The sequence below is a fragment of the Suncus etruscus genome, chromosome 7 (assembly GCF_024139225.1).
Source record: "Suncus etruscus isolate mSunEtr1 chromosome 7, mSunEtr1.pri.cur, whole genome shotgun sequence".
In the NCBI taxonomy this organism is placed as follows: Eukaryota; Metazoa; Chordata; class Mammalia; order Eulipotyphla; family Soricidae; genus Suncus; species Suncus etruscus.
In genome coordinates this window covers 145,271-171,899 of record NC_064854.1, presented here as the reverse complement: position 1 = coordinate 171,899, position 26,629 = coordinate 145,271, and the positions used below count along the sequence as shown (strand labels likewise).

The 26,629-nt window shown below is 43.2% G+C and overlaps 1 protein-coding gene across 40 annotated transcripts in view; it reads left to right on the top strand.

The window, feature by feature from the left end:
• The window catches only part of LOC126013962 (histone-lysine N-methyltransferase PRDM9-like), a 34,982-nt gene that overhangs the window by 7,361 nt on the left and 992 nt on the right, over positions 1-26,629 (top strand). For 13 of the 40 annotated variants that reach the window (XM_049777206.1, XM_049777200.1, XM_049777193.1 and 10 more), the window contains exons 3-5: positions 17,728-17,808; positions 25,521-26,136; positions 26,221-26,556. In XM_049777206.1, coding sequence (XP_049633163.1) covers positions 17,728-17,808; positions 25,521-26,136; positions 26,221-26,556 — 1,033 coding nt within the window. Of the gene's footprint in view, positions 1-17,727; positions 17,809-25,520; positions 26,597-26,629 lie in introns of all 40 variants that reach the window. The other 27 variants (XM_049777227.1, XM_049777223.1, XM_049777224.1 and 24 more) reach the window with 13 other exon arrangements.

Sequence of the window (26,629 nt, the reverse complement as noted above, 5' to 3'; positions counted from 1 at the left end):
AAACTACGCCTGCCCAGTGGGGCCCGACTGTGAAAAACTGTGAGTGCTGCCTGTGTGTGTCTGTCTACTGTCCTCTTGTGTGAACCTCTTGGGAGTGGGCCGAAAAGAGGCTCCAGCAGAGCACTTTGGCTCTGCTTCGCTATGCAGCCGTGCGCTCTAAGAAAAGAACACCATCGCAACAAGAAGAAAAAAATCACACTAAGAACTGTGCTGGATCACAGAAGCAAGCATTTCTCTCCAGACTGTCTTCTCTGCTGTGTGCTCGGGCCTAAGATTTGATCCTGTGTGAGGCTTCATCCACGGAGACTCCCCTCCCTTAGAGGCAAGTCGGCCCATCCAGAAAGGGCGGAGCCAGAGGAGTGTGCTGCCTGCATCATATAGCCAATAAATACCACCACAACACGTAGAAAAACCCACAAAACAAGTGTGACAATGGGGAAACAACGCAGGCCAGCATCAGACATAGAGAATGAAGATGACAATTCTGATGACCAGATAATGACCAACCAACTAATCAACCTCTCAGATAAGAACTTTAGACTAGCAATATGGAAGATCCTCAACGAACTCAAAGAAACCATGGATCAAGTTGAACAGAACACTAATATGAACCAAGAAAATATGAAGACAGAAATCACAAAACTCCAAACTGAAATAACATGTCAACTAACAGGCCTGAAAAAGTCAGTAAACTAAGTGAATGACAAAATGGATAAGCTCTGGGACAGGGTATCAGAAGCTGAGAATAGACTTGGTGCTGTAGAAGATGAAATACATAACAATTCCATACAGCAGGAGAGATTGGAAAAAAAAACTTAGAGCAAATGAACAGACAATGGAAAAATTAGTCAAAGAATGGGAACAGATGAAAATAGAAGTCTATGATAAGATAAACAGAAACAACTTAAGAATCATTGAAGTCTCAGAGACCCAGGAAGAAAATTTCCAGGAAGAATCAACAGTCAAGAACATCATTAAAGAGCAACTTCCAGAGCTAAAGAATATATGTGATCAAATCCTCCATGCTCGAAGAGTACCAACCAAAAGAGACCCCAGAAAAACCACCCCAAGACATATCCTAGTCACAATGACAAATCCCACAGATAGAGACAGAATTCTGAAAACAGCAAGATCAAAAGGGGAAATTACGTTCAAGCAAGCATCCTTGAGATTTACAGCAGACCTGTCACCAGAAACACTCAATGCCAGAAAGCAGTGGTGAGATATTGTGACAAGACTGAATGAAATGAATGCTTCACCTAGAATACTGTACCTAGCAAAACTCACTTTCCGGTTTGACGGAAGAATACATGGTTTCACAGACAAAAAACAGCTCAGAAACTTTACAGACTCAAAACCAGTCTTAAGAGAAAAACTGAAAGACCTAATTTAAGACAAGACTAACCAAAAGACACACCAAATTTCGATATAAAGGTGGCATTAAATCCCAGGACAATTCTTCTCTCAACGTCAATGGACTAAATGCACCAGTTAAGAGACACAGAGTGGCTAAATGGACCAAAAAACTCAATCCAACCTTCTGCTGCCTACAAGAAACACACCTGAATAGTCAGAACAAACATAGACTCAAAATAAAAGGCTGGAGAAAAATTATCTAAGCAAACAACACCCATAAAAAAACTGGAGTGGCCATACTAATATCAGATAATGCAAACTTTATACTCAGGAAGGTTGTAAGGGACAAAGATAGACATTTTATATTAATCAAGGGATATGTAGAGCAGGAAGAAATAACTCTCCTAAACATATATGCACCAAATGAGGGGCCAGCGAAATATTTAATACAACTGTTGACAAATCTGAAAAATAATATCAATGACAACACAATAATTGTGTGGGACCTCAACACGGCTTTGTCAACACTGGATAGGTCAACCAGACTGAAACCCAACAAGAATATACTAGACCTGAGGAGAGAAATGGAAGAAAGAGGCCTAGTGGATATATATAGGACACTCCATCTCCAGAAACCTGGATACACATTCTTCTCCAATGTACATGGGACATTCTCCAGGATAGACTACATACTGGCACATAAAACATACCTCCATAATATCAAGAGAATAGAAATTTTGTGGACTACCTTTGTTGACCACAAGGCTCTGAAATTATTTGTGCATTCCAAAGAGACTCAGAAGAAAAACTTTAACACCTGGAAGTTAAACAGCCTCATACTGAATAACCAGTGGGTCCAAGATGAAATCAAAGAGGAAATCAAAAGGTTCCTGGAAACAAATGACAATAAAGACACAAACTATCAGAACTTATGGGACACAGCAAAAGCAGTACTGAGAGGAAAATTTATAGCTTTGCAAGCACACATCAGGAAGGAAGAAGGAGCTTACCTAAGTAGCTTAATGACACAGCTAATAGAACTAGAAAGTGTTCAACAAAAGGACCCAAAAATAGGGAGCCAGAAGGAAATAACAAAGCTGAGAGCAGAAATCAACGAAGTGGAAACCCAAAAAACAATCCAAAAGATCATCGACAGCAAAAGTTGGTTCTTTGAAAAAATAAACAAGATTGATAGACCACTGGCAAACTTAACAAAGAAAGAGAGAGAGAGAGAGAAACTTGATAACTCATATTAGGAATGAAAAAGGAGAGATCACTACTGATATGACAGAGATTCAAAGGGTAATCAGCAACTAATTTGAGAAACTCTACGCCACTAAAAATGAGAACCTGGAAGAAATGGATAAATTCTTGGACTCTTATAATCTTCCATGGTTGAAGGAAGAGGATGTAGCATATCTAAACACCCCCATCACCATTGATGAAATTAAATTGGTAATCAAATGTCTGCCCAAAAACAAAAGCCCAGGCCCAGATGGATTCACTAATGAATTCTTTCATACTTTCAAAGAGGAACTATTACCAATCCCGGCAAGAATTTTTCATGAAATTGAATAAACAGAAATACTTCCAAATAGCTTTTATGAAGCCAACATCACCTGGATACCTAAGCCAGACAGAGATGCTACGAAAAAAGAAAATTACAGACCAATATCGCTGATGAATGCAGATGCAAAGATCCTCAACAAAATCCTGGCAAATAGGATTCAATGCCTCATTAAGAAGATTATCCACTACGATCAAGTAGGTTTCATCACAGGAATGCAAGGATGGTTTAACATCCGTAAATCTATCAACGTAATACACAATATCAACAAGAAGAAATAAAAACCACATGATCATATCAATAGATGCAGAGAAAGCATTTGATAAGGTCCAACACCCATTCTTGATCAAAACTCTCAGCAAGATGGGAATGGAAGGAACTTTTCTCCATATAGTTAAGGCCATTTACCACAAGCCAGTGGCAAATATTATACTCAATGGAGAAAAACTAAAAACCTTCCCTCTAAATTTTGGCACAAGACAAGGCTGTCCTCTCTCACCACTCCTATTCAACATAGCACTGGAAGTACTTGCTATAGCGATTAGGCAAGAACAAGATATCAAGGGAATCCAGATAGGAAAGGAAGAAGTCAAGCTCTTACTGTTTGCAGATGACATGATACTCTACTTAGAAAATCCTTAAGACTCTACCAAAAAGCTTCTAGAAACAATAGACTCATATAGCAAGGTGGCAGGCTACAAAATTAACAGACAAAAATCAATGGCCTTTCTATACACCAATAGTAATAAGGATGAAATGGACATTAAGAAAACAACCCGAGAACACTCCGAATGCCAGGATTTCTTGGTGTGTTTGCCTGGTATGTTGGGGGCTCTGGGCAGGACAGCTAGCCATAGGACCCCTGGGCTGACCACTTAGTCCAGGGGAACAAGATTCCCCCACACCAGGCGGGTCTTCAGGGCCACGCCTGGTTAATCGGGCCCTGGGGGGAGGGGGTGAGAAATCCTTCCTAGGCATCCAAAAACCACAGAGGCTCGGCTGGGACCAGAACACTCCACATGCCAGGATTTCGTGGGCTTTTGACTGGTATGATGGGGGCTCTGGGCAGGACAGCTAGCCATAGGACCCTGGGCTGACCACTTTGTCCAGGAGAGCATGATTCCCCCCACACCAGGCGGGTCTTCAGGGCCACGCCTGGTTAATCGGGCCTTGGGGGGAGGGGGTGAGAAATTCCTCCCTAGGCATCCAAAAACTGCAGAGCCTTGGCTGGGCCCAGAACACTCCGAATGCCAGGATTTCTTGGTGTGTTTGCCTGGTATGTTGGGGGCTCTGGGCAGGACAGCTAGCCATAGGACCCCTGGGCTGACCACTTAGTCCAGGGGAACAAGATTCCCCCACACCAGGCGGGTCTTCAGGGCCACGCCTGGTTAATCGGGCCCTGGGGGGAGAGGGTGAGAAATCCTTCCTAGGCATCCAAAAACCACAGAGGCTCGGCTGGGACCAGAACACTCCACATGCCAGGATTTCGTGGGCTTTTGACTGGTATGATGGGGGCTCTGGGCAGGACAGCTAGCCATAGGACCCTGGGCTGACCACTTTGTCCAGGAGAGCATGATTCCCCCCACACCAGGCGGGTCTTCAGGGCCACGCCTGGTTAATCGGGCCTTGGGGGGAGGGGGTGAGAAATTCCTCCCTAGGCATCCAAAAACTGCAGAGCCTTGGCTGGGCCCAGAACACTCCGAATGCCAGGATTTCTTGGTGTGTTTGCCTGGTATGTTGGGGGCTCTGGGCAGGACAGCTAGCCATAGGACCCCTGGGCTGACCACTTAGTCCAGGGGAACAAGATTCCCCCACACCAGGCGGGTCTTCAGGGCCACGCCTGGTTAATCGGGCCCTGGGGGGAGGGGGTGAGAAATCCTTCCTAGGCATCCAAAAACCACAGAGGCTCGGCTGGGACCAGAACACTCCACATGCCAGGATTTCGTGGGCTTTTGACTGGTATGATGGGGGCTCTGGGCAGGACAGCTAGCCATAGGACCCTGGGCTGACCACTTTGTCCAGGAGAGCATGATTCCCCCCACACCAGGCGGGTCTTCAGGGCCACGCCTGGTTAATCGGGCCTTGGGGGGAGGGGGTGAGAAATTCCTCCCTAGGCATCCAAAAACTGCAGAGCCTTGGCTGGGCCCAGAACACTCCGAATGCCAGGATTTCTTGGTGTGTTTGCCTGGTATGTTGGGGGCTCTGGGCAGGACAGCTAGCCATAGGACCCCTGGGCTGACCACTTAGTCCAGGGGAACAAGATTCCCCCACACCAGGCGGGTCTTCAGGGCCACGCCTGGTTAATCGGGCCCTGGGGGGAGGGGGTGAGAAATCCTTCCTAGGCATCCAAAAACCACAGAGGCTCGGCTGGGACCAGAACACTCCACATGCCAGGATTTCGTGGGCTTTTGACTGGTATGATGGGGGCTCTGGGCAGGACAGCTAGCCATAGGACCCTGGGCTGACCACTTTGTCCAGGAGAGCATGATTCCCCCCACACCAGGCGGGTCTTCAGGGCCACGCCTGGTTAATCGGGCCTTGGGGGGAGGGGGTGAGAAATTCCTCCCTAGGCATCCAAAAACTGCAGAGCCTTGGCTGGGCCCAGAACACTCCGAATGCCAGGATTTCTTGGTGTGTTTGCCTGGTATGTTGGGGGCTCTGGGCAGGACAGCTAGCCATAGGACCCCTGGGCTGACCACTTAGTCCAGGGGAACAAGATTCCCCCACACCAGGCGGGTCTTCAGGGCCACGCCTGGTTAATCGGGCCCTGGGGGGAGGGGGTGAGAAATCCTTCCTAGGCATCCAAAAACCACAGAGGCTCGGCTGGGACCAGAACACTCCACATGCCAGGATTTCGTGGGCTTTTGACTGGTATGATGGGGGCTCTGGGCAGGACAGCTAGCCATAGGACCCTGGGCTGACCACTTTGTCCAGGAGAGCATGATTCCCCCCACACCAGGCGGGTCTTCAGGGCCACGCCTGGTTAATCGGGCCTTGGGGGGAGGGGGTGAGAAATTCCTCCCTAGGCATCCAAAAACTGCAGAGCCTTGGCTGGGCCCAGAACACTCCGAATGCCAGGATTTCTTGGTGTGTTTGCCTGGTATGTTGGGGGCTCTGGGCAGGACAGCTAGCCATAGGACCCCTGGGCTGACCACTTAGTCCAGGGGAACAAGATTCCCCCACACCAGGCGGGTCTTCAGGGCCACGCCTGGTTAATCGGGCCCTGGGGGGAGGGGGTGAGAAATCCTTCCTAGGCATCCAAAAACCACAGAGGCTCGGCTGGGACCAGAACACTCCACATGCCAGGATTTCGTGGGCTTTTGACTGGTATGATGGGGGCTCTGGGCAGGACAGCTAGCCATAGGACCCTGGGCTGACCACTTTGTCCAGGAGAGCATGATTCCCCCCACACCAGGCGGGTCTTCAGGGCCACGCCTGGTTAATCGGGCCTTGGGGGGAGGGGGTGAGAAATTCCTCCCTAGGCATCCAAAAACTGCAGAGCCTTGGCTGGGCCCAGAACACTCCGAATGCCAGGATTTCTTGGTGTGTTTGCCTGGTATGTTGGGGGCTCTGGGCAGGACAGCTAGCCATAGGACCCCTGGGCTGACCACTTAGTCCAGGGGAACAAGATTCCCCCACACCAGGCGGGTCTTCAGGGCCACGCCTGGTTAATCGGGCCCTGGGGGGAGGGGGTGAGAAATCCTTCCTAGGCATCCAAAAACCACAGAGGCTCGGCTGGGACCAGAACACTCCACATGCCAGGATTTCGTGGGCTTTTGACTGGTATGATGGGGGCTCTGGGCAGGACAGCTAGCCATAGGACCCTGGGCTGACCACTTTGTCCAGGAGAGCATGATTCCCCCCACACCAGGCGGGTCTTCAGGGCCACGCCTGGTTAATCGGGCCTTGGGGGGAGGGGGTGAGAAATTCCTCCCTAGGCATCCAAAAACTGCAGAGCCTTGGCTGGGCCCAGAACACTCCGAATGCCAGGATTTCTTGGTGTGTTTGCCTGGTATGTTGGGGGGCTCTGGGCAGGACAGCTAGCCATAGGACCCCTGGGCTGACCACTTAGTCCAGGGGAACAAGATTCCCCCACACCAGGCGGGTCTTCAGGGCCACGCCTGGTTAATCGGGCCCTGGGGGGAGGGGGTGAGAAATCCTTCCTAGGCATCCAAAAACCACAGAGGCTCGGCTGGGACCAGAACACTCCACATGCCAGGATTTCGTGGGCTTTTGACTGGTATGATGGGGGCTCTGGGCAGGACAGCTAGCCATAGGACCCTGGGCTGACCACTTTGTCCAGGAGAGCATGATTCCCCCTACACCAGGCGGGTCTTCAGGGCCACGCCTGGTTAATCGGGCCTTGGGGGGAGGGGGTGAGAAATTCCTCCCTAGGCATCCAAAAACTGCAGAGCCTTGGCTGGGCCCAGAACACTCCGAATGCCAGGATTTCTTGGTGTGTTTGCCTGGTATGTTGGGGGCTCTGGGCAGGACAGCTAGCCATAGGACCCCTGGGCTGACCACTTAGTCCAGGGGAACAAGATTCCCCCACACCAGGCGGGTCTTCAGGGCCACGCCTGGTTAATCGGGCCCTGGGGGGAGGGGGTGAGAAATCCTTCCTAGGCATCCAAAAACCACAGAGGCTCGGCTGGGACCAAAACACTCCACATGCCAGGATTTCGTGGGCTTTTGACTGGTATGATGGGGGCTCTGGGCAGGACAGCTAGCCATAGGACCCTGGGCTGACCACTTTGTCCAGGAGAGCATGATTCCCCCCACACCAGGCGGGTCTTCAGGGCCACGCCTGGTTAATCGGGCCTTGGGGGGAGGGGGTGAGAAATTCCTCCCTAGGCATCCAAAAACTGCAGAGCCTTGGCTGGGCCCAGAACACTCCGAATGCCAGGATTTCTTGGTGTGTTTGCCTGGTATGTTGGGGGCTCTGGGCAGGACAGCTAGCCATAGGACCCCTGGGCTGACCACTTAGTCCAGGGGAACAAGATTCCCCCACACCAGGCGGGTCTTCAGGGCCACGCCTGGTTAATCGGGCCCTGGGGGGAGGGGGTGAGAAATCCTTCCTAGGCATCCAAAAACCACAGAGGCTCGGCTGGGACCAGAACACTCCACATGCCAGGATTTCGTGGGCTTTTGACTGGTATGATGGGGGCTCTGGGCAGGACAGCTAGCCATAGGACCCTGGGCTGACCACTTTGTCCAGGAGAGCATGATTCCCCCTACACCAGGCGGGTCTTCAGGGCCACGCCTGGTTAATCGGGCCTTGGGGGGAGGGGGTGAGAAATTCCTCCCTAGGCATCCAAAAACTACAGAACCGCGCGGGGGCTTACGCCCCCGCGCGTACTTCATGTATTTCATGTATTCAGAATATCCCTTATTCTTCTGTTATGTTTTCCGTACACAGAATGTTTATTTTGTATTCTCCCCTTTCCCACACCCCTACAAAGCTCTTTTTCACTCCTTAACTCTCTAACCCCTTCTCAAACATCACTAATCTAGTTTTCTCTTTTTAACTTCAGTAGTGTAGAATCGTAATCACAGTCCAAAGCTGTGCATTGTGTATGACAACCCCAAACTGTTTCAAGATACATAAAATGGACACGTATTTCTTTAGAATATTTTGTGTTTTTTCTCTGACAGCTATAATTCTTACTAAATGTTGTCTTATATAGTGATGATTCTAACCACTTTTTATGTTCTCTTTTTGAGCTGTTTAACAAGGAATTTTGGTGGAAGAGTCCCCCAGTTTAATGCTTATGATTGAATCATGTCAATGGAATCATTGTAATTGTTCTTATGGCCCCCATACGCGCCAATAACACCATGTGGCATTGCTTCTTATTTGCATAGGCACATTAAAATGGGAAAATAGTATAAATACAAATAAGATCCTATCTAATAGAGATTAGAACACACAAACCTTGTAGTGCAAAGGGACCTTACACCCTGAACATTGACATAACGACCTGGCACAGACGTCAGAAGAAAGGGCATATTCCATTCTCCCCTGAACCAGGAAAGCCATCCACGAAACATCCAGGCTGGTCTATAACATCACTTGGAAGCAATCCTCTACCATGGAAGACCTACACTGCTCAGACTTCGACCTGCTCAAAAGAGACTTCCCTTAACACTGAGAAGACTTAACAACAACAACGACCGGCTTACAGGACAGGGCTCCCTGCATTGCCCTTTGATTGTGAGGTGAAAGGAGAGGATGCTCCACGTCCTGACTTCAATGTAAGATATGCAGATTCCAGGATCTTTAATACAGAAACATGATACCAACAACAGAGACTGTGTGAAAAATAAAAGTGTGTTGGCACTACAGACAATGTATTGGATTGGACGATCTAGCTTGCTTGGAGCCTAGACTTGGTCTTGTGCCAGGAAACTTCAGGGGTCTGGTCTCTTTGTACTTAGGCCAAGGTTATTTCTTTCCATGTTCCTCATATTTTGGTGAGCCTATGCAAACAACAATTGCCACTCTAACACCATTCTTACTGTGCTCCTTTAACTCTAATCCTTAAAAAGAACTCACTTAAAATTTGAGGTTAACTTAAGCTAATATGCATGTATATGGAAATGTAAGAAAATACTATGCCTGTAATGTTTAAGGAGTTACGTAAGTTTTATGGCTTTAGATTGCCTTGTGTACTGTTAAGAAATATTATAATGTATTACAATCTGGGGACTTGAGGGACAAAGTAATTGTACATGGATTCTGTGTTATTTATCTTAATGTTCTTTGGCTGAAATTTCAAAGTTAATATATCAGCAAGGGGACTTCTGAGAATTATGTTATGGGTGATTGTCCTTCCACTGTAACTTTACCTTGTCCTCTTACTTTGCACCCTTGTTCTCATAATTAAAAATAAAAATTTAAAAAAAAAAAAAAAAAAAAAAAAAAAAAAAAAAAAAGAAAACAACCCCATTCACAATAGTGCCACGCAAACTCAAATATCTTGGAATCAACTTGATTAAAAATGTGAAGGACCTATACAAAGAAAACTATAAAACTCTGCTCCAAGAAATGAGAGGACACATGTAAATGGAAACGCATACCCTGCTCATGGATTGGCAGGATTAACATCATCAAAATGGCAATACTCCCCAAGGCATTATACAGAATTAATGCTATCACTCTAAAGATACCCATGACATTCCTCAAAGAAGTGGATCAGGCACTTTTGAAATTTATTTGGAACAATAAACACCCTAGAATACCTAAAGCAATCATTGGGAAAAGAATATGGGAGGAATTACTTTCCCCGACTTTAAACTGTACTACAAAGCAATAGTTATCAAAACAGCATGGTATTGGAATAAGGACAGGCCCTCTGATCAGTGGAATAGGCTTGAGTACTCAGAAAATGTTCCCCAGACATACAATCACCTAATTTTTGATAAAGGAGCAGGAAATCCTAAATGGAGCAGGGAAAGCCTCTTCAACAAGTGGTGTTGGCACAACTGGCTAGCCACTTGCAAAAAATTGAACTTAGACCCCCAGCTAACATCATGTACGAAGGTAAAATCCAAATGGATTAAAGACCTCGATATCAGACCCGAAACCATAAGATATATAGAACAGCACATAGGCAAAACACTCCAGGACATTGAGACTAAAGGCATCTTCAAGGAGGAAAATGCACTCTCCAAGCAAGTGAAAACAGAGATTAACAGATGGGAATATATTAAGCTGAGAAGCTTCTGCACCTCAAAGGAAATAGTGCCCAGGATACAAGAGCCACCCACTGAGTGGGAGAAACTATTCACCCAATACCCATCAGATATGGGGCTAATCTCCAAAATATACAAGGCACTGACAGAACTTTACAAGAAAAAAAAAATCTAATCCCATCAAAAATGGGGAGAATAAATGAACAGACACTTTGACAAAGAAGAAATACAAATGGCCAAAAGGCACATGAAAAAATGCTCCACATCACTAATCATCAGGGAGATGCAAATCAAAACAACATTGAGATACCATCTCACACCACAGAGAATGGCACACATCACAAAGAATGAGAATAAACAGTGTTGGCAGGGATGTGGAGAGAAAGGAACTCCTATTCACTGCTGGTGGGAATGCCGTCTAGTTCAGCCTTTATGGAAAGCGATATGGAGATTCCTCCAAAAACTGGAAATCAAGGTCCCATACGATCCAGCTATACTACTCCTAGGAATATACCCTAGGAACACAAAAATACAATACAAAAACCCCTTCCTTACACCTATATTCATTGCAGCACTATTTACCATAGCAAGACTCTGGAAACAACCAAGATGCCCTTAAACAGATGAATGGCTAAAGAAACTGTGATACATATACACAATGGAATATTATGCAGCTGTCAGGAGAGATGAAGTCATGAAATTTTCCTATACATGGATGTACACGGAATCTATTATGCTGAGTGAAGTAAGTCAGAGAGAGAGAGAGAGAGAGAGAAACGCAGAATGTTCTCACTCATCTATGGGTTTTAAGAAAAATGAAAGACATTCTTGCAATAATAATTTTCAGACACAGAAGAGAAAAGAGCTGGAAGTTCCAGCTCACCTCAGGAAGCTCACCACAAAGAGTGATGAATTTAGTTAGAGAAATAACTACATTTTGAACTGTCCTAATAATGAGAATGTATGAGGGAAATGGAGAGCCTGTTTAGAATACAGGCAGGGGTTGGGTGGGGAGGAGGGAACTTGGGACATTGGTGGTGGGAATGTTGCACTGGTGATGGGTGGTGTTCTTTACATGACTGAAACCCAAACACAATCATGTATGTAATCAAGGTGTTTAAATAAAAAATATAAAAAACATTAAACAGCTCAACAACCATCAAGTCTTAAATTAGTTAACTTACTCTGCCTTTTAATCACTGTGTATAAAGGAGTGAGAGATTATAAATTTAAAATAAAATAAAATAAAAACATATTGCCCTTAATTAATCTGTCTTTTCACATTTGGTTTGACACACCATTTGTTTCTAGACTAAAGACCTTGGTCTATATACAAAGACACTCCCCAAACCAAATGTTGAAACATTTCTATTAATGCTGAAAGTATTTTTTGATACAATAAATACTGCAAAATATAAAAAAAAAAGAATAATGGTGACTGAGTCATTTTTATAGGTAGCTATTACTATCTTGAGGAAAGTTCCTTTCTTACCTATTTTGTTGAGGATTTTCTTCATGAATGGGTGTTGGGTTTTGTCAAATGCTCTCTGCAACAATAGATATGATCATGTGATCTTTATCCTTCCTTTTACTGATGCAGTGTATGATGTCGACTCATGTGTGTATATTGATGTCATTTCTGAAATAAAACCCACTTGGTCACGATTATAATCTTTGGATGTGTTGTTGGATTTGGTTTGGTAGGATTTTGTTAAGGATTTTTGCATCTATGTTCATTAGTGAGATTGGTCTGTAGTTTGCTTTGTTGTAGTCAGCTTTGAGAATGAGTGTGATATTAGCCTCATAGAAGGAATTTGGGAAGATTCCCATCTTTTCGATATTTAGAATAGTCAATGGCAGTAAGTCATCTCTGAATGTTTGATAAAATTCACCTGTAAACCCATCTGGTCCTGGTGGGAGTTTCTTAATGACTGTTTCAATTGCTTTACTTGTGATTGCCCTGTCTAGGTTTTTTCCTTTCTCACTCAGTATTGGACGATATTTTTCCAGAAATCTGTCCATTTCTTCCAGGTTCTCTAGCTTACATGAATACAGTTGTTCATAATAAACTCTTATAATGCCTGGGCCTTTTTTGGGTGCTGTTGTAATCTCTCCCCTTTCATTTCTGTTCCAATTTATTTGAATATTTCCCTTATTTTCCTTGTGAGTCTTGCCAGTAGACAGCTCCTTGTCTTGTCAATTCTTTGTGTTGTTTTCATTGATCCTATATTGTTGGTTTCTGTTCTGGTTTTTATTGTTTCTTTTCTTCTGCTTGTGTTTGGGTTCCTTTGGTTGTCCAGATATTTAAAGTGGTGACCCTTAGGTTGTTGATTTTGTCTTCTTTCCTCATGTAGGCCTCTATTGCTATGAGTTTCCCCTAATTACTGCTTTAGCTGTGTCCCATAGATTTAGTCAGTTTTTTCCTCATTGTCATTTATCTCAAGGAATTTTTTTATTCCTCAATTTCCTCTTTGATCCAGCTGTTTTTGAGCAACATGTTGTTTAGTCTCCAGGTGTTAGATTTTCTCCACATCTTCTTTTTACAGTCAATCTTGATCTCTGTGATGTCATGGTCTGATATGGTACTCGGTATAATTTTTACATTTGGGAGTTTATTATATATGCTAAACTTGTTTCCTGAAATGTCTCTCCTAGAGATGGTTCCATGTGCACTTGAGAAGAATGTGTATTCATTCAGCATTTTATTTATTTATTTATTTTGGTTTTTGGTTTTTGGGTCACAGCCGGCAGCACTCAGAGTTTTTCCTGGTTTTACACTCTTAAATCGCTCCTGTCAGGCTCTGGGGACTATATGGGATGCCGGGATGCAAACCACCGTCCTTCTGCATGCAAGGCAAATGCCTTACCTCCATGCTATCTCTCCGGCCCCTCATTCAGCTTTTTGAGAAGAAAAGGTCCTGGATAGATTCATCAGTCCTACTTCTAGTTTCTCATTTAGTGCTCTTATGTCTTTGCTAGTGTTCCAACTAAGTGGATCTGTCTAGCAGAGATAATGGTGTTGAAATCTCCCACTATTATCATGTTTCCGTCCATATGTTTCTCTAGATTTGTGAGTAAAAGCCTTACAAATTTCACTAGCTCTACATTTGCATAATGTTGATCAGGGTTAGTTCTTCTTGGTCTGTTCTTCCCCTGATCAATGTAGTGTACATTTTTGTCTCTAAGTACTTTAGTAAGGTTAAATGCAGTTTGGTCTGATGGCACGATTGTCCCATCTTGTTTGTTTTTCAGTAGCTTGTATAATTATGTTCTATCCTTTTATTCTAAATCTATGTCTGTCCTGAACTTTGAAGTGTGTTTCCTGCAGACAGCAGGTGGCTGGGTTTTATTTCCTGATCTGAGCTGCTACTCTGTACCTTTTGCTGGGAGAGTTTAGTCTGTTGACATTTAAAGAAGCTATTCACAGAAAGGACTCCTGTGCCATTATATTGTGTAGAGTTGTTGTTGTTACAGTTGGGTATTTGGTTAATGTAATTGTTGTTTGAGTAGTTCATTTAAAGTCAGTTGTTAGCATGAATATTGCCAGCTCTATTTTGTTCAAGAATGTTGGTAACCCTCCCTCCCATGTAAATGCGAGTGCTCAGTAGTGGACTCTAAGTTGAAAGTTTCTTTCATTTAATACTTGGAATATGTCATTCCACTCCTTTTTGCCTGGGTTGTTTTAAATGGGAGGTCTGGTTTGATTCTTTTTTTTTAACTTTATTTAATTATTTTATTTATTTGTTGGGTCACACCCAGCAGTGCTCAGGGGCTACTCGTTGCTCTGCACTCAGAAATCTTCCCTGGCAGGCTGGGGACCACATGGGATGGCGGGAATTGAACCAGGTCTCTCCCCAGTCGACCTGCATGCAAGACAAATTCCCTACCACTGGTTAGATTCTTTTGTTTGTTTGTTTTTTGTTTTTGGGCCACACCCAGTGACTTCTGACTATGAGCTCAGAAATTGCCCCTGGCTTGGGGGACCATATGGGACGCTGGGGGTGGAACTGTGGTCCATCCTAGGTTAGCCGCGTGCAAAGCAAACAACATACCACTTGCGCCACTGCTCCAGCTCCTCCCTGGTTTGATTTTGTTGTTGTTTTGTTTTTGGGTCATACCGAGAGTGCTCAGGGGATACCCCTGACTCCAGGCTCAGAAATCACTCCTGGCAGGCTTAGGGACCACATGGAATGCTGGAATTTGAATCATGAAATTCTGCATGAAAGGCAAATGCTTTACCTCCATGCTATTTCTCCGGCCCTGGTTTGATTTTTTTTTTCCCGGTTTGATTCTTATGTTCTTTTCTTTATACTTAAAGTTGTTCCAACTTTACTGCTTTAAAGAGTAGATGGATTCTTTTCTCTCCTCTCTTCTCTTCTCTCTCTCTCTCACTCTCTTTCTGCCATGTGAATTATTATGTCTTGCCGCTTTTCTATTTTTATTTTGTTGGCTTTTTTTTTTTTTGCCTCTGATTTATATAGCAGTCTCTTTCCAGAGAGTTGAAATTTCTCTGTTGTTATCTCCCTCATTGGTTTTTCTTCTTTCACTTTTTTCTCCCACTGGTATATCTTAACATTCAGAGATCATTTCTTCTGTCTTTGTTCAATAGGTACCTTACATTTTCTTCCAATGATTTGTCTGTCCTTTTTTTTTTATGACTTCTTTATTAATGCTGGCTTGCATTTTGTATTCGACTTTGTACAATTCTCCAGCTGTGCATATCTGGTATTGTGGCTTGCTAAGATTTTTTATTTCCTACAGTTCCATTTGTATGGATTCTGTCATCTTCTGAAAGAGTTCTTTGAATTGGTTGAATTGTTCATCTATAGATAGCTTATATTCACCAACTAGTGACTCCTTGGTTTCTGCTGCTGAAACATAAGTGTTGAGTTTAGGTCCTCAACTATAAGACTCAGGTGTTGTGGGGAATTTGGAAATTTGCCAGGATTTCTCTCCAAATCCCAACTGCAGCTGTCTTCCTTAGTTTTCTCATTATTCTTTGCATTTGGTGAGTTGGAATGTTGTAGTTGCATGGTGTTTAAGAAAGTGAACTATTGGATGGATTGCATAAAAACTGGCTAGAGGTATATCTGCTTTAGAGGTTATTTTCCTAAACAAGCGAGATTATCTGAGTACCATAAAAAAAATTGCAAACTAATTTGTTGGTTTGTTCAACTGGGTTTTGAGGTGTATATTTTCTAGGAAAAAGAAGTGCTAGGTCCAATAAACTGGGAAATAAATGATGCACATTGAAAAGTCCTTACACAAATGCACCAACATCCTTGTAGTTTGGGAAACGGAGGGTTGATGGGATGGCACAGAGGGTTCCTGTCTCTACTCTGGCACAGGAGGATAGGGGGATCAGGACCAGCAGCCTCCAACCTCCTCTTTTTATTTATTTATTTATTTATTTATTTATTTATTTATTTATTTATTTATTTATTTATCATAGTGGCTTACATATTGTTGACAATGATATTTTAGGTACATATTTACATAAAATCAGGGGGGATTCCCATCACCAAATTGTCCTCCCTACACCTCCGTTTTTGTCCTACCACCCATATCCTCTTCCCTCACCCCCAGGGTAGCTAGGATGTGTGGTCTCCTCTGTATCTAGCCTACTGCATAGTAGTCTTGCACCTATTTGGTCCTGGTGTCTCCCTTGTTTCCCCCTCTAATTGGGGGGGCAGGAGTAGCTAGTTCAAGTTACGTGGTTTTGTTTAAAGGAGAGAAAAGTAATAAACTGGGGTAAAAGTCTAATACGCCGAAAATAAGTGGAATTCTTCCAGAGGCTCTCAACATCGGTTTGAGAAATGAAGGAGAGAAAAAAGGTGAAACATTCCACCAGTACAAAAAGAAGTGTCAAATATCCCGTGAGGACTCCAACAATAAGCACAAGCACCAAAAAAACAAAACAAAACAAAACAAACAAACAAAAAATAAAAACCCACAAAAACAAACACAAAACAAAACAAAACAAGCAAACAAACAAACAAAAAAATGTCATGGTCTTGATATAGGAAACATGGCATAGCATACAAAGGAAGAACAGAAAGGAAGAGAAAGAATAAGTATAACTGGGGACAACTTCAATTATCACACCCAAACAGAGAAATTGACCAAAAATAGATAGGTAAATAAAAATAATAATAATAAATGAAAATAAAATAATATATATAAAAAAATAATGATTTGTGCTTTTTGTTTTTTTGTTTTTTTTTTCCCTCCTGCCCAGGCACAGTAAATATTGGGGTCATTCGAAAAGGAATTCACTTGGCCTAAGAGATATGGGGTTTCTCCGCCCTTGGAGTGTATTGTCATGGGATCAACTATAGACTCTGTTCAGGATCATTTACTCTCCCGGTGGTGCTTTTGTGGTGTTTGTAAGACCTCTGCTCTGTCCTGGGTGATACTATCAGGCCTCTGTGTCTAGGGATCTCAGTATCTGCACAGATCCTGCAGTGGGAGTTATGATGAAGTCAATCTTTGTGGTTCTAGAAGTTCTGTTCCATCAGTGTCATTTTAATTCATCTTCTGTGGTTGGTGATCTTGGTCTTTGCACTGAAGCGAGGGTGGCACCTAGGACAGTGTCTTTCTTTGTGCTTCCAGAAGCCCCATTCCGTTACAATGGTCTCTGCCAGACCTTTGAAACTGGGGATCATGTTCATTGTGCAGATCGTAGTTCAAACCCTAGGTTAGGGCTTTTTTATTGGTCCAACCTCCTCTTTTTAAGACACCTTTGGGCTTTAGCAATTCTTGGTTTTGCTCCTGGCTTTTCACTCATTGCTCATTCCCTGAGGGACTCAGGAAAGTACAGAGGGTGCCGAGGTCAAATGAAGATTGGCCATGTGCAAGGCCAGTACTGACCAATTGCTCCCCCATCCCTCTGCTGTATTATCCATTCCCCTAAATTAGACTCTTAATTATCTATTCTCCTTAATTAGACTCTTGTTTTAACCTATTCTCATCTGTGCAATAACCAACATGCATATGGGTAGCAGCGATTCTGTTCTTCATTTGTTCTATGATTTTTCATTAGGGAGCCAGACTCATGCATGGACTGCTGTTCTCTTCATTGTCTCTAACCCAAGATTGTCCTTCTGCAGCAGGGTATTTTGGGGTAAAACCTGCGTTAATCTCCTGGCTAGAAGGAGGAACCCTGGGGATGCTGCCACGAAGCCTGTTTGCTGGTGAGTGTGGGAAGAGCCTCCTGGGCTCAGGGTGTGGTTTGGGTGTGGATTGTCATGGTCTTTGTGAGGTGGGGACCCTGAGCTTGGACCTTGGGACTCCCAGAGCATTGGTGCATGACCTCTCTTGCTCCTTTTCAGTTTCCTTGTTGCTGAGTCCCAGAATAATCTGCAGCTTTGCTGTCTTGCCTTTGCTCTTTCTGGTTCCGTGTCTGTGGGTGTTTAGAACAGATTCTGAGATTCTTTCACTCCCTGTTGTGCACAGCCCCATGTCGAGGTGCCCTTCTCAGGTCCTCCTGCCTTTTTATTTTGCTCTTAGATTATTGTGGGGTTTTTTTTCTTTATTTAAACATCTTGATTACAGATATGATTGTGATTAGGTTTCAGTCATGTAAAGAACATCCCCCCTTCACCAGTGCAACTTTCCCACCACCAATGTCCCAAATCTCCCTCCATCCCACCCACCCCCACCTGTACTCTAGACAGGCTTTCCAGTTCCCTCATTCATTCACATAATTATGGTAGTTCTCAGTGTAGTTATTTCTATAACTGAACTCACCATTCTTTGTGGTGAGCTTTATGAAGTGAGCTGGAAGTTCCAGCCCTCCTCCCATTGTCTCTGAGGATTGTTGTAAACATGACTTTTATTTTTCTTAAAACCCATAGATGTGTGAGACTATTCTGCGTCTCTCTCCCTCTGACTTATTTCAGTCAGCATGATAGACTCCATGTACATCCATGTATAGGAAAATTTCATGACTTCATCTCTCCTGATGGCTCCATAATATTCCATTGTCTATATGTACCACAGTTTCTTAGCCATTCATCTGTTGAGGAGCATCTTGGTTGTTTCCAGAGCCTGGCTATTGTGAATAGGGCTGTAATAAATATAGGTGTGAGGAATGGGTTTTTGTATTGTATTCTTGTGTTCCTAGGGTATATCCCTAGGAGTGGAATAGCTGGGTCGAATGGGAGCTCAATTTCCAGTTTTTGGAGGAATCTCCATATCGCTTTCCATAGAGGTTGGACTAGATGGCATTCCCACCAGCAGTAGATAAGAGTTCCTTTCTCTCCACATCCCCACCAGCACTGATTGTTCTCATTCTTTGTGATGTGTGCCAATCTCTGTGGTGTGAGATGATGAGGAGCATATTTTCATGTGCCTTTTGGCTATTTGTATTTCTTTTTTTATCAAAGTGTTTGTTCATTTATTCTCCCCATTTTTTGATGGGATTACATATTTTTTTCTTGTAAAGTTCTGTCAGTGCCCTGTATATTTTGGATATTAGCCCTTTGTCTGATGGGTATTGGGTGAATAGTTTCTCCCACATGGAGGGTGGCTTTTGTATCCTGGGCAATATTTCCTTTGAGGTGCAGAAGCTTCTCAGCTTAATATATTCCCATCTGTTTATCTCTGCTTCCACTTGTTTGGAAAGTACAGTTTCCCCCTTGAAGATGCCTTTAGTCTCAATGTCATGGAGTGTTTTACTTCCGTGTTGTTCTATATACCTTATGGTATCAGGTCTGATATCAAGGTCTTTAATCCATTTGGATTTTACCTTAGTACATGATGTTAACTGGGGGTCTATGTTCACTTTTTTGCAAGTGGCTAACCAGTTCTGCCAGCACCACTTTTTGAAGAGGTTTTCCCTGCTCCACTTAGGATTTCTTGCTCCCTTGTCAAAAATTAGCTGATTGTATGTCTGGGGAACATTGTCTGAGAACTCAAGCCTATTCCACTGATCTGAAGGTCTGTCTTTATTCCAATACCATGCTGTTTTGATAACTATTGCTTTGTAGTACAGTTTAAAGTTGGGGAAAGTAATGCCTTCCATTTTCCTTTTCTCTAGGAGTGCTTTAGCTATTCGAGGGTGTTTATTGTTCCAGTTGAACTTCATAAGTGTTTGATCCACTTCTTTGAAAAATGTCATGGGTATCTTTAGAGGGATCGCATTAAATCTGTACAATGCTTTGGGGAGTATTGCCACTTTAATGATGTTAATCCTGCCAATCCATGAGCAGGGTATGTGTTTCCATTTCCGTGTGTCCTCTCTTATTTCTTGGAGCAGGGCTTTATAGTTATCTTTGTAGGTCCTTCACGTCTCTGGTCAAGTTGACTCCAAGATATTTGAGTTTGTGTGGCACTAATATGAATGGGATTGCCTTCTTGATGTCCATCTCTTCCCTTTCATTATTGGTGTATAAAAAGGCCATTGATTTCTATGTGTGAATTTTGTATCCTGCCACCTTGCTATATGCATCTGTTGTTTCTAGAAGCTTTTTGGTAGAGTCTTTAGGGTTTTCTAAGTAGAGTATCATGTCATCTGCAAACAGTGAGAGCTTGACTTCGTCCTTTCCTATCTGGATTCCTTTAATATATTTTTCTTGCCTGATCGCTATAGCAAGCACTTCCAATACTATGTTGAAGAGGAGTGGTGAGAGCGGACAGCCTTGTCTTGTACCAGAATTTAGAGAAAAGGCTTTTAGTTTTTCTCCATTGAGGATAATATTTGCCATTGGCTTGTGGTAAATGGCTTTAACTAGATTGAGAAAGGTTCCTTCCATTCCCATCTTGCTGACAGTTTTGATCATGAATGGGTGTTGGACCTTATCAAATGCTTTCTCTGCGTCTATTGATACGATCATGTGATTTTTATTTGTTGTTGATGTTGTGTATGATCTTGATAGATTTACGGATGTGAAACCATCCTTGCATTTCTGGGATGAAACCTACTTGGTTGTAGTGTATGATCTTCTTGATGATGCATTGGATCCTATTTGCCAGGATTTTGTCGAAGATCTTTGCATCTGCATTCATCAGGGATATTGGTCTGTAATTTTCTTTTTTGGCAGCATCTCTGTCTGGTTTTGGTATCAAGGTGATGTTGGCTTCATAAAAGCTGTTTGGGAGTGTTCCCGTTTTTTTCAATTTCATGGAAGAGCCTGGCTAGGATTGGTAGAAGCTCCTCTTGAAAGGTTTGAAAGAATTCATTACTAAATCCATCTGGGCCTGGGCTTTTCTTTTTGGGCAGATGTTTGATTACAGTTTCAATTTTCTCAATAGTGATGGGGGTGTTTAGATATGCTATATCCTCCTTACTTAACTGTGGAAGGTTATAAGTGTCCAAGAATTTTTCCATTTCTTCTAGGTTCTCATGTTTAGTAGCATAAAGTTTCTCAAAGTAGTCTCTGATTACCCTTTGGATCTCTGCAATATCTGTCTTGATCTCCCCCTTTTCATTTCTAATACTGGTTATCAGGTTTCTCTCTCTTTCTTTGTGAGTTTTGCCAATGGTCTATCAATCTTGTTTATTTTTTCAAAGAACCAACTTCTGCTTTTGTTGATCTTTTGAATTGTTTTTTGGGTTTCCACTTCGTTGATTTCTGCTCTCAGCTTTGTTATTTCCTTCTGTCTCCCTATTTTTGGGTCCTTTTGTTGCGCACTTTCTAATTCTATGAGCTGTGTCATTAAGTTATTTAGGTATACCCCTTCTTCCTTCCTGATGTGTGCTTGTAGAGCTATAAATTTTCCTCTCAGGACCGCTTTTGCTGTGTCCCATAGATTCTGGCAGTTTGTGTCTTCATTATCATTTGTTTCCAGGAAAGTTTTGATTTCCTCTTCGATTTCATCTTGGACCCACTGGTTATTCAGTAGCAGGCTGTTTAATTTCCAATTGTTAAAGTTTTTCTTCTGTGTGCCTTTGTAGTTCACATCTAATTTCAGAGCCTTGTGGTCAGCAAAGTTAGCCTGCAAGATTTCTATCCTCTTGATTTTATGAAGGTATATTTTATGTGTCAGCATGTAGTCTATCCTGGAGAATGACCCATGTACATTGGAGAAGAATATGTATCCAGGTTTTTTGGGGTGGAGTGTCCTATATATATCTACTAGTCCTCTTTCTTCCATTACTCTTTTCAGGGCTAGTATGTTTTGTTGGGTTTCAGTCTGGTTGACCTATCAAGTGTTGACAGGGCTGTGTTGAGGTCTCCCACAATTATTGTGTTATTATTGTGTTATTATTGATGTCTTTCACATTTGTCAGTAATTGTATTAGATAATTTTCTGGTCTCTCATTGGGTGCATATATGTTTAATAGTTTGATTTCTTCCTGTTACACATATCCCTTGATTAGTACATAGTGTCCATCTTTGTCCCTTACAACTTTTCTGAGTATAAATTTGGTGTCATCGGATATGAATATGGCCACCCCAGCTATTTTAAGGGTGTTGTTTGATTGGATGATTTTCCTCCAGCCTTTGATTTTGAGTCTATGTTTGTTCTGACTATTCAGGTGTGTTTCTTATAGGCAGCAGAAGGTTGGATTCATCTTTTTGAGCCATTTTGCCACTCTGTGTCTTTTATTTGGTGAATTTAGTCCATTGACATTGAAGGAGATGATTGTCATAGGATTTAATGTCATCTTTGTATATAAGTTTGCTGTGTTTGTTGGTCTCTCTTGTCTTAAAGTAGACCTGTCAGTTTTTCCTTTAAGACTTGTTTTTCATCTGTGAAGTTTCTGAGCTGTTGTTTATCTATGAAGCTATGTATCCTTCCTTCAAACCTGGACGTGAGTCGGGCTGGGTGCAGTATTCTTGGTGAGGCATCCATTTCATTCAGTCTTGTCACAATATCCCACCACTGTCTTCTGGCCTTGAGAGTTTCTTGTGACATATCTGCTGTAAGTCTTAGGGATGCTCCTTTGAATGTAATTTTTCTTTTTGATCTTGCTGCTTTCAGTATTCTGTCTCTGTGGGATTTGTCATCGTAATGAGGATGTGTCTTGGGGTGTTTTTCTTTGGGTCTCTTTTAGCTGCTACTCTTCGGGCATGCAGGATTTGATTGCATGTAGTCTTTAACTCTGGGAGTATCTCTTTGATGATGTCTTTGACAGTTGATTCTTCCTGGAGATATCCTTCCTAGGCCTCTGGGACTCCAATGATTCTTATGTTGTTTCTGTTGAGTTTATCAAAGACTTCTATTTTCATCTGTTCACATTCCTTGAGTACTTTTTCCATTGCCTGATCATTTGTCTTAAGGTTCTTTTCCAATTTCTTCTGCTGTGTTGAGTTTTTTTGCATCTCATCTTCCCATGCACCAATTCTGTCCTCAGCTGCTGTTACCCTGCAGGCGAGGCCATCCACTGAGTTTTTCAGTTCAGCTACCGTGTTTTTCAGATCTGTTATTTCAGTTTGGAGTTTTCTGATTTCTGTCTTTGTGTTCTGTTCAGATCGATTTAAGCTTTCTTTGAGTTCTACAAACATCTTCCATATTGCTATTCTAAACTCCTTATCTGAGAGGTTAATCAGATGGTTGGAATTTTTTAGGTCATCCAAGCTATCGTCTTCATTCTCTGTGCATGGTGTTTGCCTGCGATGTTTCCCCATTGTCACATTTGTAGTGTGATTTTTTTCTGCGTGTTGTGGTGGGGTTCATTGGTTAGAAAGAGTGCGTGGCCGCAAAGCCAAGCGGAGCGGCCGTGCTCTTCTGGAGCCTCTTTGAGAGCTATTTTTTGTGGGCCCTTTTCAGCTCACTCCCAAGAGGTTTCGGAGACAGGACAGTGGAAAAATACGCACAGGCAACACTCACAGTTGGGAATCACTGGGTGGGCGTAGATTTTTCCAGCCTGACGTCACAAATAGGGGACCTTCCTTTCTGCAGAATACTGTGGATAGCCAGTTTTCGTGGTCCGACACAGTTTCTTGGCGCTCCCACCCTTGGATGTGCCTCTGGGAGAGCTATTTTTGTGGGCCTTTTTCAGCCCACTCCCAAGAGGTTTCGGAGACAGGACAGTGGAAAAACACGCACAGGCGACACTCACAGTCGGGAATCACTGGGCGGGCGTAGATTTTCCCAGCCTCTATTGTGGGGTTTTTGATATCCCCAAGGAAATGATTTTCATTCCTTTTATATTGAGGGTCACTCATGAGAATAGTTGGGGTTAATCTTGGCCTTGTGCTTCAGGAATTACTTCTGGTTGGCTTGGGGGACATTATGGCATGATGGAAGTTGAACTCAGGTCAGCCTCAAGGCAAACACCCCCCTCCTGTGCTTTCTTCAGGCCCACTCAGAAATATGTTCTTGTCTGTATTTTAAACTATTTATGAGCAAGCCCAGCACAAAGCTAATATAGATTTTGCCAAGTTCCTCGCTGTGGTGCCCCCAACCTGTCTTGCCTTTTCATATTAGCTTATTTAATACCTGAAAACAACATGTATTTGATCCACCTATGTTGCCGCTTCAACCAGGTTTCATTCAACTTATTTGTTTTAATAAATTATTATTTAACACCATGTTTACAAAAATGTTCATAGTTGAGTTTTAGACATAAATTGTACACTCCCCTTCACCATTGCAACTTTCCTAGCATCAGTGTTCTCCATGTCCCCCCTGCAATACCCCACTTCTGTCTAAGACTGGCACTCTGTTTCTCTCACAATCATTGTCATGATAGTTGTGCAGTTACTGCTCTGTGCTCACCACTCTTTGTGGCAAGATTCATATCATGGGCTTGTCTTCGCAGCTCTCTGTCATTGTCTATTGTCTCTGGATATTATTATCATACCATCTTATTTTTTTATATCCCACAGATGAGTTTGACTATTTTGGCAATCCCGCAGTCTCTGATTCATAATATAATAATAATCTCCATGCCCATCTCAGTATAAGACAATTTTATGACTTCATTTTTTTTTCTAATAGCTGCATACTATTGTGTAGGTGTACCACAATTTTTTTTGGTTATTTGGGCCACATCCATTTGATGCTCAGGGGTTACTCCTGGCTTAGTGCTCAGAAATTGCCCCTGGCTTGGGGGGGATCATATGGGACGCTGGGGGATCGAACCACAGTCCTTCCTCCTTACCTCTAGTGCCACCTCGCTGGCCCCGTACCACAGTTTCTTTAGCCACTTGTCTGTTGTCAGGCTCCTGGGTTGTTTTCCTATTCTGGCTAATGTAAATAGTGCTGCAGTGAACACAGTGTGGAGCACATATTTTTTTAAACAGTATTCTTTTGTTTTTGATTTTTGTTTTTGGGTCACACCTGGCAGCGCTCAGGGGTTACTCCTGGCTCTATGCTCAGAAATTGCCCTTGGCAGGCTCAGGGACCATATGGGATACCGGGATTTGAACCACTGACCTTCTGCATGCAAGGCAAGCGCTTTACCTCCATGCTATCTCTCCAGCCCCGTGGAGGATATTTTTATATTGTGTTTTTGTGTTCCTAGATTTATAGAAAAGATCATATAATATGATATAAGATATATCAAAATTGTTTTAGGCACCATGGCTTATAATTTGGTTAATGACACAATCATCACACATTCCAGCACCACACTCTTTACCATAGTTGTCCCAGTGTTGTCCCTAATTTCCACTTTCTTAACCATATCCATAATATTTTTCAGAAAGGCTTGACTAGACAGCATTCTCACCAGCAGCGAGAGTGCCTTTCTCCTTGCATACATGCCACACTGGTTGTTCTCACTGTTTCGCAGAGAGATGCGGTGCAAGAATAAGCTCTGAACACCTGGGTGTGGCCACAAAATCCAACCAGACAGAAAAACCCACCAGACTATTTAGGAGCATGAAGATTTTGTCTTGCTTTATCAACAAAATAAAGAAAGTTAGGGGAACAGATTTTAGCAGGAGATAGAGCTATGGTTCAGACAGCCTTGTCAACATCTACTCTGACCAAAACCTTTCTCTTTCAGCAGAACTCAAGTCAGAAATCTATCCTTGTCCCTTCTGCTCTCTTGCCTTCTCCAGTCAGAACTTCCTCAGTCATCACATGAAACGAAGTCATCTCTTGGGAACATCTGCAAGAAAGTACCTTCAATCAGAGAATTCTTGTCCACCTGATCAGAACCAATGTTCTGATCCATATAATGACAAACCCAAGAATGACATACTTGAAAGTCAAAAGCACAAAGAAAGCTCCATACATTTGGCTAGTAGGACGAAGCATGGAAGAATTTCAACAGTGTTTTCTAGACTATATAGCAGCCAAATAGGTAGCTCTAGTAAACAGATAACAATGGAGAAAGACATTAACACAGGCCTGAAAGAAAATCCAAAGGACACAGTTGGAGTAGTTCCAGGGATAGACTTGTCAATAATTTTAAGAGATAAGTATGTAAGGCCTGAACAAGGCTCCAACAATGGATCAAATCTCATCACAGATCAAATGACTCACACTGGGGAGAAGCCCCATGTTTGCAGGGAGTGTGGCCGTGGCTTCAGTGGGAGGTCACATCTCATCAAACACCAGAGTACACACACAGGGGAGAGGCCCCATGTTTGCAAGGAGTGTGGGCGTGGCTTCAGTCGGAGGTCAAATCTCATCAGACACCAGAGAAAACACACAGGAGAGGGGCCCTATGTTTGCATGGAGTGTGGGCATTACTTCAGTCTGAGGTCACATCTCATCAGACACCAGAGAACACACACAGGGGAGAGGGCCCATGTTTGCGAGGAGTGTGGGCGTGGCTTCAGTCGGAGGTCAAATCTCCTCGCACACCAGAGAATACACACAGGAGAGAAGCCCTATATTTGTGGAGAGTGTGGGCGTGCATTCAGTCTGAGGTCACATCTCATTACACACCAGAGAATACACACAGGAGAGAAGCCCTATGTTTGTAAGGAGTGTGGGCGTGCATTCAATGTGAGTTCACATCTCATCAGACACCAGAGAACACACACAGGAGAGAGGCCCTATGTTTGCAAGGAGTGTGGGCGTGGCTTCAGTAGGAGGTCACATCTCATCAGACACCAGAGAACACACAGACAAGAGGTGCCCCATGTTTGCAAGGAGTGTGGTCGTGGC